General features: G+C 47.3%; 1 protein-coding gene across 1 annotated transcript in view; it reads right to left on the reverse strand.

Moving 5' to 3' along the window:
- The window catches only part of ptch1 (patched 1), a 114,521-nt gene extending 99,837 nt beyond the window's left edge, over window positions 1–14,684 (reverse strand). The window contains exons 1-2 of the mRNA XM_084323167.1: window positions 14,015–14,684; window positions 9,661–9,846 (exon numbers count right to left, since the gene is read on the reverse strand). Of these exons, the coding sequence (XP_084179293.1) occupies window positions 9,661–9,846; window positions 14,015–14,239 (411 nt within the window). The 5' untranslated portion in view covers window positions 14,240–14,684. The remainder of the gene's footprint in view (window positions 1–9,660; window positions 9,847–14,014) is intronic.
- Window positions 14,685–15,871: the final 1,187 nt, after the last annotated feature.

Genomic DNA, 15,871 nt, shown 5'->3' on the forward strand with positions numbered 1-15,871 from the left:
GTATAGTATGTTTATGTTTATGTTTATTAAAGGATCCCCATTAGAGTCACATGAAAGAGCCTCTAGTCTTCCTGGGTCCTTAGATATAGTAAGTATAGCATAATGACAGAGTTAAAATTGTATATTGTACAATGACAGTGGATTGTATAGTAGTGTACATACATAGGAACCAGTGCCTTCTCAGGAATTTAGCATGTTTATTTTCATCATGCACATCTTATGTCTTCTTATTACCTGTTTTTTTATGTCTATCTTATTATTGTATTATTGCACAATCGATGCGGGTATGTATGTGACAAATAAATCCTTGAATCTTGAGGCGAGGTCACGTGACCAGCGCTAGCATAAACACGGCAAGGGCCGGAGGGGGGGGGGGGGGGGGGGGGGGCTCAGCCCTACCATAGCAGGTGACGAAAGACACAGGATGAGATCAGCGACGTACCATGTAACTCTCCACTCAATGTGTGTGTATGTGTGTGTGTGTGTGTGTGTGTGTGTGTGTGTGTGTGTGTGCGTGTGTGTGTGTGTGTGTGTGTGTGTGTGTGTGTGCGTGTGTGTGTGTGTGTGTGTGTGTGTGTGTGTGTGTGTGTGTGTGTGTGTGTGTGTGTGTGTGTGTGTGTCTTTCAGGCCACACAGCGTCCAGGCGAGGTCGTCAGCAGGGTCGCCTGTGGAGGGCAGGTCCAAATGAAATATAAACAGTCGTTCTGTCCTCTCCTCTCCTCCTCTCTCCCCTCTCTCCTCCTCTCAGTCCCTCAGCAGTGTCCTCTCCTCCTCTCTCCTCCTGTCCTCTCCTCTCTCCTCCTCCTGTCCTCTCCTCTCCCTGTACAGTGTCCTCTCCTCTCTCCTCTTCCCCTCTCTTCATCTCTCCTCCTCTCCTCCTCTCTCCACCTCCCCTCTCCCTCCCCCTCTCCTCCTCCTCTCTCCACCTCCCCTCCTCCCCTCCCCTCTCTTCATCTCTCCTCCTCTCCTCTCCTACTCTCTCCACCTCCCCTCTCCCTCCCCTCTCCTCCTCCTCTCTCCACCTCCCCTCTCCCTCCCCTCCCCTCTCTTCATCTCTCCTCCTCCCCTCTCCTCCTCTTTCCACCTCCCCTCTCCACCTCCCCTCTCCTCATCTCTCCACCTCCCCTCTCCACCTCCCCTCTCCTCATCTCTCCACCTCCCTCTCCCTCCCCTCTCCTCCTCTCTCCTCCCTCTCCCTGTACAGTGTCCTCTCCTCCTCTATCCTCCTCGCCTCTCTTCATCTCTCCTCCTCCCCTCTCCTCCTCTCTCCACCTCCTCTCTCCACCTCCCCTCTTCCCCTCTTCATCTCTCATCCTCCCCTCTCCTCCTTTCTCCACCTCTCCTCCCTCCTCCTCTCTCCCCTCTCCCCTCTCTCCTCCTCTCTCCTTCTCTCCTCTCCTCCTCCTCCTCTCTCCTTCTCTCCTCTACTCCCCTCTCCTCCTCTCCTCCTCCTCCTCTCTCCACCTCCCCTCTCCTCCTCCTCTCCCTGTACGGCGCAGCGTTCCACAGGCCAGGCAGAACTAATCTATCCCTCAGCTGTGCAGCTAATCTAAACAAACAGATCTCTCTCCCTCAGCATCTGAACCCCTCTCGGCCTGGGACCCGGAACACACCACGGACCCCTCCATCTGTGTGTGTGTGTGTGTGTGTGTGTGTGTGTGTGTGTGTGTGTGTGTGTGTGTGTGTGTGTGTGTGTGTGTGTGTGTGTGTGTGTGTGTGTGTGTGTGTGGAGCAGAGAGATAGAGACAGGAGTGAAGCGATGGAGGATGTGTAAAAAGAAACCAAACCATCACTGATATGTGGAAGAATATATCACTTCCTTCTTTGTATATTATTTTTCTATTATTTTGTAATGTGTGTGTGTGTGTGTTTTGCATTCAGTGCATGCTGATTTGCATGTGTATACTATTTATGCACGTGTGTGTGTGTGTGTGTGTGTGTGTGTGTGTGTGTGTGTGTGTGTGTGTGTGTGTGTGTGTGTATCAAATCAGTGCATGCTGATTTGTATATGTACATGTGTGCACGTGTTGCGTGTGCACGTGTGTGTGTATGTCTGTCTGTCAGCACACGGATGAGAGATGAAGTGTGTTGAACTCTCTGGAATATTAGAATGTTGTATATGTGTATAATTCCACTGGGTGGGTTTGAATAAAGCGTTCCAAATGTGTGTCAGAGCTAGAGATGTAAACTAGAGTTTCTGTTAAAGATTGCACACACACACACACACACACCACACAAGAGGAAGCCTGATAAATGTAGTCCCCTGTAAGCACAACAGGAAGACAGGTGAATTTTCATTTAGATATAGAGGTGCAGTGGAGTGGAACAAACTACCACTCAATATCAAGGAAACAGAGAGGGCTGCAGTGTTCAAATCCATGGGAGCAGCTGTTTAGTAACCTGCCACTGTAATGTTGGTGCGACTGTATTATGTGTTGAACCCTCTGGTGAACGATGAGTAATGTCTCTATGCATTTTTTATTTATTTTTTTATCCGCTTTTTCTCCTCGTTTTCTATTTTTCTCCCATCCCAATTTCGTATTGCCAATTCTCCCCTTCCCTGTCTTGAACGTTGCTAGACTATGCCTCCCACTGGTCGGCTGTAGTGAGGATAGAAGCCTTGCATCACGTGTCCCCTCCGGTACACGAGGAGGCAGCCTGTCGCATCTTTTCACCAGACAGCGTGGACTCTCAGTGGCGAGGAGTAACGCGTGGGAGGCTCACGCTGCCCCCGTCACTTCCTGTCTCTGCTGTGCAGGCGTCACCCAACCGAGCTGTAGGAGTCGCTGTCCACAACGTCCAATCCCCACCCATTGACTTTCCACCCGCTGACTCTGCCAATAATTTTTTTATGAAACACCATGATTACTATACTACTAGTAATGCACTTTAGACTTCACAAAGAATGCTCAATGCACTTCAAACAGACGCCACCTAAACTTGGAAACAACAGGGACAACGACGGAAATAAGTCTTGAACTTTTCGTTCTATCCCTGACGATGCACATACACATGTTGATCTGTCAATTTTGTTATACGTTTTTGTCAATAAATCAAATCAAATGAAATCAAAGAGAGATATACTAACAATAAATGTAGTAGCTATAGTTCTGTATAGTCTTTGAACCTGGAGACCGACCCCAACTGTCAATATCACATCCTTGTAAAATACAGTGTATTTACACAAAAGACCATTGTCATTGCAATGTGACATGTTCTGCTATACAAATAAATGATTAGTAGAATTAGCGTATCTTTCGTGTAACGTCAGAGGTCCAACTCCGTATCTTGTAGCCATGCCCTTAACTCTGGTCCCACATCAAAGAGTTCTAATAGCATGGAGGGTGTTGTCATAACAAAATCAGTGCGCTTGCGTCGCGGATCAGAAGAACACAGCCCTGCACGTAGGGTTGGGCATCGTTTGGATTTGAACGATTCCGGTTCCGATTCCGATTCTCCATATCGATTCCTGTTCTAAACGATTCTCGATTCCGATTCTTTGAGGTGCAGGTCAAAACAGGTCACAGCTTATTTCGAAGGAGATTTTTTATTTTATTTTTTTTTCCAAAAAGAAAATCATACTATTCACATTTTCAGTTGACTTGATACAGTTTAATTTGGTTGCTGTACTGTAACTAGGGTATTAAAGTAAAAAAAAAAAAGTAAAAAAAAAGTAAAAAAAAAAAAAGGTAAAAAAATAAAAATAAAAAAGAATTTAGAATCGAAATTCAAATATGTTACTTCCGGTTCCAGAACCGGAAGTTAGGAACCGGTTCCTATTAGAACCTGTTTTCGGTGCCCAACCCTACCTGCACACAAGGTAGAGAGAGCCCAGCACAGCACACAAGGTAGAGAGAGAGAGAGCCCAGCACACAAGGTAGAGAGAGAGAGAGCCCAGCACAGCACACAAGGTAGAGAGAGAGCCCAGCACAGCACACAAGGTAGAGAGAGAGAGCCCAGCACAGCACACAAGGTAGAGAGAGAGCCCAGCACATCACACAAGGTAGAGAGAGAGAGAGCCCAGCACAGCACACAAGGTAGAGAGAGAGAGCCCAGCACAGCACACAAGGTAGAGAGAGAGAGAGCCCAGCACAGCACACAAGGTAGAGAGAGAGCCCAGCACATCACACAAGGTAGAGAGAGAGAGAGCCCAGCACAGCACACAAGGTAGAGAGAGAGAGAGCCCAGCACAGCACACAAGGTAGAGAGAGAGCCCAGCACAGCACACAAGGTAGAGAGAGAGCCCAGCACATCACACAAGGTAGAGAGAGAGAGAGCCCAGCACAGCACACAAGGTAGAGAGAGAGAGAGCCCAGCACAGCACACAAGGTAGAGAGAGAGCCCAGCACAGCACACAAGGTAGAGAGAGAGAGAGCCCAGCACACAAGGCAGAGAGAGAGAGAGCCCAGCACAGCACACAAGGTAGAGAGAGAGCCCAGCACAGCACACAAGGTAGAGAGAGAGCCCAGCACAGCACACAAGGTAGAGAGAGAGCCCAGCACAGCACACAAGGTAGAGAGAGAGCCCAGCACAGCACACAAGGTAGAGAGAGAGAGAGCCCAGCACACAAGGTAGAGAGAGAGCCCAGCACAGCACACAAGGTAGAGAGAGAGCCCAGCACAGCACACAAGGTAGAGAGAGAGCCCAGCACAGCACACAAGGTAGAGAGAGAGAGAGCCCAGCACAGCACACAAGGTAGAGAGAGAGAGAGCCCAGCACAGCACACAAGGTAGAGAGAGAGCCCAGCACAGCACACAAGGTAGAGAGAGAGCCCAGCACAGCACACAAGGTAGAGAGAGAGAGAGCCCAGCACAGCACACAAGGTAGAGAGAGAGAGCCCAGCACAGCACACAAGGTAGAGAGAGAGCCCAGCACAGCACACAAGGTAGAGAGAGAGAGAGCCCAGCACACAAGGCAGAGAGAGAGAGAGCCCAGCACAGCACACAAGGTAGAGAGAGAGCCCAGCACATCACACAAGGTAGAGAGTAGAGCCATATGGAATCCGCGATCACGGAATCGCGGACGGAATCGCGGAATTGAGCAATAAAAATGGAATCAACTATAAAAAAAAAATTATTAAAATCTTTTTTTTTTTTTTACTTTTTTTTTTATATAAATGTTGTGGGACTTGTACAGCACTTTGTTCAACTTTGTCAGTGCTGTAAAGTTTAAACCTTTTTAAATCTTAGACAAACAAAACACTTTGCTTTCATGAAATATTGTAAGCCGTCATTTGAGGCTTTATAAAAGCAGCACAATGAACACAAATCTGTCAGTGCCGAGCCCGACCTCATCTTAAATAACAAACAGCATTGCTTGTTGTAGTTAACAAAGAGAGGCAGAGTTGATTTTGCAAAAATATATATACCTTTTAATTTTTTTTAATAATCAAATTTTATTTTCATATTCGAATGAAATAAATGAATGAAGCTTCGAAGTATTTAAGACAGCCCTATTAAATGGACTGTTATATCTTATTAAATTGTGGACATTTATTCATTCCCACTTATTAGACACTATTTCTGATGGTAAAATGAGCGTACAAAGCAAAATACAGAATTCTGAAATATTAAAACGAAAAAAACGGAATTTGGAAAAAAATTAAATGGAATTTGGAAAAAAATAAAACGGATTTCATATGGCTCTAGCAGAGAGCCCCGCACAGCACACAAGGCAGAGAGAGAGATAGACAGCTTTCATCTGTTTAGAAATCAGTCTATTAGGGCCGGGGGGGCGCTGTGTTGTTTTGATACGTCGTTGTGAAGAAGCCCGATACACAATATAGGTTGTCAATCGCATAGCCTGCGCAGTTCCTCTTTAAGGATATATAATGGTGAGAAAAGCTTGCAGCGAACTCAGAGACAACGTTTAAATAACAAACGGAAGGTGTTTTTTTTGTGTGTTCAAAATAAACGTTTACTATAAAGCAAAGTTCACGCCCTTGCTCCATTCATGACTCGCATAGCAGAGTCTCTCGCTCTAAAGTGCTGGAATGCAGATAAAAGGAAAGGTGGGGGGGGGGGGGGGGGGGCACTGCCTCTTTCCCTTACCCCCCCACCCCCTCAATCACCACCCGTACTCTGTGTTCCCTACCAAAACACTGTCCGTCTCCTCTGAGGCCATGGTTAGACTGGTGTTTTTGTGGCGTTTTTGTATACGTTTTTTAATACGTTTCATGTCCCTATTACACAGAAATGCGTTTTTTTGGCGTTTTTTTGTGGATACGGCTGAAACGCTAAATTGTGTTTGCGTTTTGGAGAACCGCTAAAAAACGCGCCGACAACAGCGTGTAGTCTGCACGGAGCCGTTGTTGCGAAAACGCCCATGCGCAGTAGATACCATCTGCGTGCCCTTCCGGTGACAACAGAGTGTGTGTGTGTGTGTGTTTGGGACAGAGGCAGAGCTGTCCCAAATAGCTGCAGCTACCATGTGTTGTCAAGTTATTGTTATAAGGATCCCAGTCCAAGCTACAACAGTCTGCATTCCCTTAACAATTGTTTGTATTGAGCCGTATTGTATTGTACCCATATGCAATATGTTAAATAAAGTTTACATAGGGTGACCATATTTTGATTTCCAAAAAAGAGGACATAGCGTGGAATAAACTCGCCGAAACGGTAAAGTGTGCCACGGGCACGCCGTGATTCCGATCCGCGTGAAAATATTCACGGCCATAGAGGAGACCGTGGGACACCTTTTTGCAACCGAATATGTGTCTCGAATTTGCTCCCAAGCGGCGCGCAAAATCGTGCAAGTCTTGTTTACATCAGGGTCCCCCATTTTCAATTCATCATAAATGTACAGTTCCCTCCCCCTTGTATATATTTACTGTATGTCACAAATGTAACAGTACTGCTTTGAGGTCTTTCTCTGGTCTGCATCCCCTTAACAATTGTGTGTATTGAGCTGTACTGTACCCATTCTGCAATCTGTTAATAAAGTTTTCAATCAATCAATCAATCAATCAATCAATCAATCCCGCAGTGCAATACTCCAATTCAGCCATTGGGTGGGATGGTCATGTGACCCAAATCAGCCAATGGAAGCGAGGGTCCTTAAAGTGTGGGTCCTTAAAGTGTTGCGGTCCTGAGAGTGTTGGTGCTCTCGTCCTGCAGCTGGATACTATTGCCTCACAGCGCGGCCGTCAGAGCGCGGCCCAGAGAGCGCCGCTGGCTCTGCGGCTCTGCAGCTGCATGCTTCTCCGGGAGTCCGGTTGGATAATGCCATGTAAAAAGTTGCATGCCTGACATATCGGCATGTAACTCAAGAACCGAGGCACGGATTTTGGCGATCCAGATGGCATTCGAACGGCAACGAATAGCGCTTTAATTCGTAATTTATATGTTCGGCGAAAAATGCAGCCCCGAGCCTTCAGATGCTCGCAAAGGGCCGTGAAACTGAAACTGAAACTGAAAAACAGTGAAACCCCGGACATTTCGATGAATTAATAAACCCCCCCCGGACGCCCCGGACAGGGCGTGAAAAGAGGACATGTCCGGGCAAAAGAGGACGTTTGGTCAGCCTAGTTTACATCCATTCATTCTGCTAGCATTACCGATTGCATGAGCAGCTGGCTAACGTGAGCTATCAGATCCTGTTAGCTCAAAGCTCCTCTTTCAACTTAACAAGCATTAAACAAAATGGCCCAGTCATCTATTCACCTTTGTTTAATACACACAGCGTTGTCTCTAATGTTATCTAACTACTGATAGCTCTCGATATCATCAGTTTGGTGCTGGCTAAATAGCGTGAGCTAACGTTAGCTTCTAGCCACAATGCTATACTGTTATAATGGCATACTCCATTGACGTTAGCATGCAGCTAACAATGCTACCGATCTTTTTTTAGACTAAACTATCCGCTCTTGGTGGTCACTTGTGTTGATGTTAGTTTTGTTTCATCAACAAATGACAGGCAGAACACACAGTGAATGTATCCGTTTTGTTTATTGCACTTTTATTAGGCTTTGCTGAAAAAGAATTGCTGCATTGAGTAAATAGGCAAGATGGTGGCGCCCATAGGCGTCTGCCTTGTTGACATTTTCTTTGCTGGAGCTACCAGGAAGTGTATTGGCACATTCAAGTTCTGATTGGTTGAAGTTGCCTTCATGTTCGCCACCTACTGCCACCTACTGCTTTGGCAGTGTACTACATCAGTGTGCTCAGGTGACAAAAACAAAAAAAAAACGAAAGTGTGACTCGAGGCGCAGGACGTCGCGGCGAAACGCGTATGACAATGAAACGAAAATGAAACGAAAGGTGTAACCGCAGCCTGAGTGTGTTCCCTACCAAAACACCACCCGTACTCTCAGTATGTTCCCTACCAAAACACCACCCGTACTCTGAGTGTGTTCCCTACCAAAACACCACCCGTACTCTGAGTGTGTTCCCTACCAAAACACCACCCATACTCTGTTCCCTACCAAAACACCACCCATACTCTGTTCCCTACCAAAACACCACCCATACTCTGTTCCCTACCAAAACACCACCCATACTCTGTTCCCTACCAAAACACATAATCTGTTCCCTACCAAAACACCACCCATACTCTGTTCCCTACCAAAACACCACCCATACTCTGTTCCCTACCAAAACACCACCCATACTCTGTTCCCTACCAAAACACCACCCATACTCTGTTCCCTACCAAAACACCACCCATACTCTGTTCCCTACCAAAACACCACCCATACTCTGTTCCCTATACCAAAACAATCTTTATTCTTCATAGTATATGTCTGAAAGGGAGCAGCGGAGCGCACCGCTCCACAAACACGAGGTCCTTGTCCGCGCTCCGCTTTTTCCCTTCAGCCGAAGACAAATCTTTTTGGAAAGTTGAGAGCTGTCCAACCCGGGACCACACACAGTCTGCGAGCTGTGCTCGGATCACATTCAACTGCTGGGGGCAGACACACACACACACTCACACACTAACTCACACACACACACACGCACTCACAAAATGGCGGCTTTGACTACATTTCCTCTCCCCCGAAAACGTCCCATGAACTTAATTACAACTTTACTTTGAGTTAAATTGCAGTCACCTATTTACGCACCGCCGCCGCGCGACCCGTAAAAAAAAGAAATTACAATTATTTTCAAATCTTGACCTGGCCACTTGCCAAACTCCATACAATAAACAATCCCCCCAGATTGTTTGGCAGACCCCCCAGCCCTCTCCAGTCCATTGTGTATCCCTCCACATACTACTTAGATTAGATTAAAATGTATTGCCATTATAATACAGCACAAGTACAGTACAACGAAAATAAGTTTGACATCCAACCAGAGTGCAAATGTTTAATAGTAAAGTGCAACAGCGATATACAATGTACTAGTGTACAGGTGATTAAACTGGGTATAAAATATATAAATGAGTACTACTGAGTGTAATGCTAATCAGATGTATGTACAGAGTTGTAGTATAATAAATAGAGACAGTATATGACTACTGGCCAGTTGTGTAACTACTAGTAAGAGTAGGAGATTATGTACAGATATAGATATAGTAAATGACTGTGTGCAGGTAAGAATACAGACAGAGGAGATGATAGGTTGGGTGAAGATTAAATAACAACAAACTCAAAGTATTGCTTGGGGTGGGGAGGGGCAACAACGATTCAGAAACAATAATAAAGATTATCTTACCTTCCACCCAGAGTTTCTCCACGTCCGTCTCCAGGTTAGCTGCCCGTAAACCCACGGCGAACGCTCCGAATATCATGAGGCCCACAACCAAAAACTTCCCGCAGTTCTTTTGTATGTGGCACCCCAACCTGAACAAGAGTCTCTGGAACTTCGCCCTCAGCCATAGCGGTGCCTTCCTTCCGGTCGCCTTGCCCTGCAGCGACGAGACGAGAAGAGAGTCCCAGCGTTACAGTCGTCCACCCAAAAGCACCCTATACACTTCACCGCAAGCTTACCTGGACAGAGCCAAAAGCACCCTATATACCTCAACGCAAGCTTTTACCTGGACAGAGCCAAAAGCACCCTATATACCTCACCGCAAGCTTACCAGGACGCGTCTATTCTTAACCCAAACGGTTCATGCGTTTTGCGGATCTGATTGGCCACTGACTTTTCTGGTCATGTGACATGTGCGCCCAATCGCGTGACGCGCCCATTTTCACCTCGACCAGCAGCAAACCCTAACCCTAACCGTTCTATCGCCATGCTCTAAGACAAACTCTAACCTTAACCAACTTCGAAAGAGTGCCTAAGCTTAACCGGGGAAAGAACTTGCCGTCACACGATTGGTGCAACCAGAAACATCAGTGGCCAATCAGAGCGCAAAACGGGATCGTGGAAGCATGAACCGGTTAGGTTAAGAATACAGGCTACCAGGACAGAGCCAAAAGCACCCTATATACCTCATTGCAAGCTTTTACCTGGACAGAGCCAAAAGCACCCTATATACATCTCACCGCAAGCTTACCTGGACAGAGCCAAAAGCACCCTATATACATCTCACCGCAAGCTTACCTGGACAGAGCCAAAAGCACCCTATATACATCTCACCGCAAGCTTACATGGACAGAGCCAAAAGCACCCTATAAACCTCACCGCAATCTTACCTGGACGCGTGTATGCTTTCCACAACGCAGTTCGGTTTCCGGGTTCCTCTGATTGGCCGCGACCCCCACTAGCACGCCCCCTTATCCACCGCTGCCGCTACAGCTCGCCTGTGTGTTGACGCTCGCCTGTGTGTTGACGCGCGCGCGGCAGAAGCGGCATGGACTTGACTTTATGCTGCACTTAGCGCTGACTGAGAAAGTAAACATTACAGTTCTACTTTATAAAATGCTAATTGTAAATATGTTTAAGTCCACTCCACATTACAGTTGATGCGTGATGCTGCTGCTGAGGCGGTCGTTTCTTGACTGGCGTTGCATAAGATTTACATTTAGTCAGCTAGCTGATAACTGCATAAGCAGCATATTAAGATGACTGCGTTTCTTGACTCAGAGTGGCGGCGCGACAATAGCGTTTCTTGACTCAGGCGTCTATGCCAAATACAGCTGATAACTGCATAAGCAGCATATTAAGATGATGCGACAATATTATTAAACAAGAGAGCTCTGTCATTGAAGTGGGTGGTGTTACCAACAGCGCGTTTCTTGACTCAGGAAGCGAGCGTCAAAGCCGCTCTGTGCTGCAACACAGCGGCGAGCTGTAGCGGCAGCGGTGGATAAGGGGGCGTGCTAGCGCGGGTCACGTGGTGGTCGCGGCCAATCAGAGGAACCCGGAAACCAAACTGCGTTGCGGAAAGCATACACGCTACCTGGACAGAGCCAAAAGCACCCTATATACATCTCACTGCAAGCTTACCTGGACAGAGCCAAAAGCACCCTATATACATCTCACCGCAAGCTTACCTGGACAGAGCCAAAAGCACCCTATATACCTCTCACTGCAAGCTTACCTGGACAGAGCCCAAAGCACCCTATATACCTCACCGGCCGCAAGCTTACCTGGACAGAGCCAAAAGCACCCTATATACCTCATCTGCAAGCTTACCTGGACAGAGCCAAAAGCACCCTATATACCTCATCTGCAAGCTTACCTGGACAGAGCCAAAAGCACCCTATATACCTCACCTGCAAGCTTACCTGGACAGAGCCAAAAGCACCCTATATACCTCTCACTGCAAGCTTACCTGGACAGAGCCCAAAGCACCCTATATACCTCACCGGCCGCAAGCTTACCTGGACAGAGCCAAAAGCACCCTATATACCTCATCTGCAAGCTTACCTGGACAGAGCCAAAAGCACCCTATATACCTCATCTGCAAGCTTACCTGGACAGAGCCAAAAGCACCCTATATACCTCATCTGCAAGCTTACCTGGACAGAGCCAAAAGCACCCTATATACCTCTCACTGCAAGCTTACCTGGACAGAGCCCAAAGCACCCTATATACCTCACCGGCCGCAAGCTTACCTGGACAGAGCCAAAAGCACCCTATATACCTCATCTGCAAGCTTACCTGGACAGAGCCAAAAGCACCCTATATACCTCATCTGCAAGCTTACCTGGACAGAGCCAAAAGCACCCTATATACCTCATCTGCAAGCTTACCAGGACAGAGCCAAAAGCACCCTATATACATCTCACCGCAAGCTTACCTGGACAGAGCCAAAAGCACCCTATATACATCTCACCGCAAGCTTACTTGGACAGAGCCAAAAGCACCTTATATACCTCACCTGCAAGCTTACTTGGACAGAGCCAAAAGCACCCTATATATACCTCACCTGCAAGCTTACTTGGACAGAGCCAAAAGCACCCTATATACATCTCACCTAGAGTCTGAAACACTTTCTAACACTACACCATATTTGATCCATTTATTACTAAAGATTTGCACAACATCCCTATACCTCATTTTGCATTCTGGTTGCATTTTGTACTTCATTTTGTACTTTAGTTTGTATATATTTTGTATAGTGTTTGGTCTTTATTGTATTTTTTTTTAACCGTTTTACTGTATGAAGCACAATCTCAGGAGGCTAATATATATACCGAACCAAGCATTTCACTAATGTACCTTATATATAATGTGACAAAATAAAAACACACTTGAATCGCATGCAAACGGGATCGATATAACGACCCCTGAGCCGCCCGTCCGCGCACTATATGTGTGTGTGTTTTGCACGGTAACAACAATAACAACACGCAAAGACAGACAGGGGATTTTTTTTTGACCGGAGGCTCTCTGCGGTGACGGTGGGACCTCCAACGTGGAGGAGGAGGAAGAAGAGAGAGTTGACGAGGAGGCGGCAGAAGAAGCCCTGAAGGCTCTGTCGACGAACACACACACACACACATGCGGAGTTAACCCTGTCACTGCCACACTACCAAACGGTTAACCCTTTCACTGCGACAAAACACACAGAAGGTTAACCCTTTCACTGCCGCACTACCAAACGGTTAACCCTTTCACTGTGACAACACACAGAAGGTTAACCCTTTCACTGCCACACGACAGCCGGTTAACCCTTTCACTGCCCACACGACAGAAGGTTAACCCTTTTACTATCACACAAGCGAAAGGTAAACCTTCTGCCGCGTGGCAGTGAAAGGGTTTTAATGGGAGAGTTCAGCGTTATTACACTGTAATAAATAATAACAGCTATAAGCTATAAGACTATGTGGTATAGAGATATGTGTGTGGTTTGTTGGCCACCGAATACCCACGTGTGCACCGGCGCAATAATACCATCGGTCCGGTCGTATGATACTCGGTGTCCGTGTACCGGTATACACGTGGGTATTATTCGGTGCGGCCAAACCACACATAATGACTATATACCTGTGATCCGTGGAGGAGTAGCCATCACCGGGAGAGAGGGAACTAGTTACGACAATATTTGCGAACGGAAGAGGGCAGCCACATGGATTTCTGCTTTAGCGAGGAGGAGGCGGATGGGTGGGGGGGGGGGGGTTGGGGGTGCGACTCTCTCTCTCTAGTAAAAAGATAATATCACACAAAACGTCCGCGGCACTGCGAGAGAGAAACTTGTCGGACTATAATGTCCCGGCCGGGTACATAAACCGGAGAGGAGGAGGGGGGCGAGACTATAATAATGCCTGTGTGAAATAATACGCCACCCAGATAGTCCAAGCTGGAGGAAGTTTGCATGTCTCCTCTGCTGCTGTTTTCTGGGACCGTTATGGCAAAACAAAGTGTATCTATACACCGTATTTACAAATATGATCCCTGGCGAACAGTATATACAAGATCGTTTATTATAACCAAAAACAAATCAGGTAAAAAAAAAATGCGAAGCTGTGTCTCAAACAAACCAAGTCTCTCTCTCTCTCTCTCTCTCTCCACAGCCCAGCCCCGTTACCGGAGCACCGTACCGTTATACCCTGCAGCAGCAGCAGCAGCAAGTGGACATATAGTGGGGGGGGGGGCACTTTCCCCACAACATTAGACCCTTATAACTTGCACGGCCAGGGCGCGGGGTAATAATAATAATAATAATAACAACAAACAAGCACCTCGGATATCTGCTCCAACGCAAAGCCCGCATCGCAGTAGCTCGGCCGCTGCAGATAGTCCGGGTCCAGCGCCGTGGAGCGGGCTGCTGCGTGATACAAGTGTCCCCCCCCCCGGTGGTTATTACTCCTCCGCGTCACCCGCTCAGCAGGCCCCCTGGTGTCTCTGTGTCCCGGCGGCTCCACGGAGGAGGAGGACGCGGCGTTAGTAGCGGCCAAGGAGGCCATGTTGCGGGGTGACCGTCTTCCACGTTGTTGTTACAACAGTAGTAGTAGTATCTCCCCCTTCTTCTTGAAAGCGTGCGTTAGTGTTATTATCCCAACAAGGCAACAGCAACAACAACAGAGTTTCTTCTTCTTCTCTCTCGGTGGTCTCACTGCTGCACCCGTGATGAAGGACTCCATGCTCCGGCTCCAGGAGGAGACGGCGAGTCAAAGTCTGCGCCTTCCTCCATCCGAACATGTCGCTGTGAGCCGGGAGGAGGTCTCCAACTCCGCTGCTCACCGCACATCCACCCCGGCGTCCGTGTCTCTCTCTCTCTACCGGGAACAAGAAGAAGAAGCGAGGCTCTCTGGAAAACACAAAAATGCGGTCTCTCTCTCTCTCTCTCTCTCTCTCTCTCTCTCTCACACACAACGCGACAATCGCAGCAGCATTTCTCTGTCGCGGCTTGTTTGTGTGTGTGTGTGTGTGTGTGTGCCGCCGTGCGCTCTGCTTCCCTTAGCCGCGCGTCAGGCGGGCCAAACTCCGAGGTTCAATAGATGTGGAGAAAAAAGAGAGACCACTCTCTCTCCATTTGGAGACGGAGGAGGAGGAGGAGGAGGAGGAAGAGGAGGGGTGAGAGCAGAGAGAGAAAAGAGATCCCGCCTCCCTCTGGTTGGGGGGGCTGTCAGATCGCAGGACTTTCTTCGCATCTGATTGGTTCCAGAAGGGGCAAAAATTACTCAGCCAAACGCGACTATTATTAGCTGCTTAGCAACAGCTCAGTAAAGTAGGGAGAGAGAGACCACCCAGGCGCACCGTGTGTGTGTGTGTGTGTGTGTGTGTGTGTGTGTGTCCGGCTTCAGGGGAGTCTTTTTGCAGAGAGACCAGGTCCAGCCCCCCCTCCCCTCTCTCTCTCTCTCTTGTGTGTGTTGTGCGTTTTTACGCGCGACCGCGTCGCGTCGCCCCTGCGATGCGAGTTTTCCAAACACAGAGCGTCGCGTAAAAGGAGCGCTTCTCGAAGAAAACACACACTTCACCAGATCCACAGACTAAAAGCGCGCTGTCTGCTCGTCGGAGGGGCCGGAGGAATGTCAGAACTGCAGTTTTTAAAACTTTGATTTTCTTTTTTTCTCTTTTCTTTTCTCTACCACCACTAGTACCATCGTTGTGGTGGCAGCCGGAGCCTCAAATTACAGCGGTTCTTCTGAGGGGAGGTCCTAACTGTCGGTCTCTCAGTGTTATTATGTCAGTTATACTGTGTAGGGCTTGAGAGAAGGAGAGAAAACAATAATAATAAATCACATTATACGTACTTCCTTTTGTAGTTTAGTTTGTATATTGTGTATTTTGTATAGTGTTTGGTCTTTCTTTTTTTTTTACTGTTTTACTGTATGAAGCACAATCTCAGGAGGCTCATGAACCAAGCATTTCACCGTTAATCTTATATGTGACAAATACAACTTGAAACTATTAAACTTACATGAACCATACCATATTCAATGAATTTATAATATGTTCAAAGTAGTTTTAAAACAACATATTGTTACTTTTGACCCGTTTGAACAAGGATTTGAAGCATTCCATGATCACATGCGTATGATTATTCTTATAGTGTAAAGTGTGTCCGCTGTATCGTACATTGACATCATAGCCCC

The sequence above is a fragment of the Notolepis coatsorum genome, assembly GCF_963971535.1.
Source record: "Notolepis coatsorum genome assembly, chromosome: 10".
Taxonomy (NCBI): Eukaryota; Metazoa; Chordata; class Actinopteri; order Aulopiformes; family Paralepididae; genus Notolepis; species Notolepis coatsorum.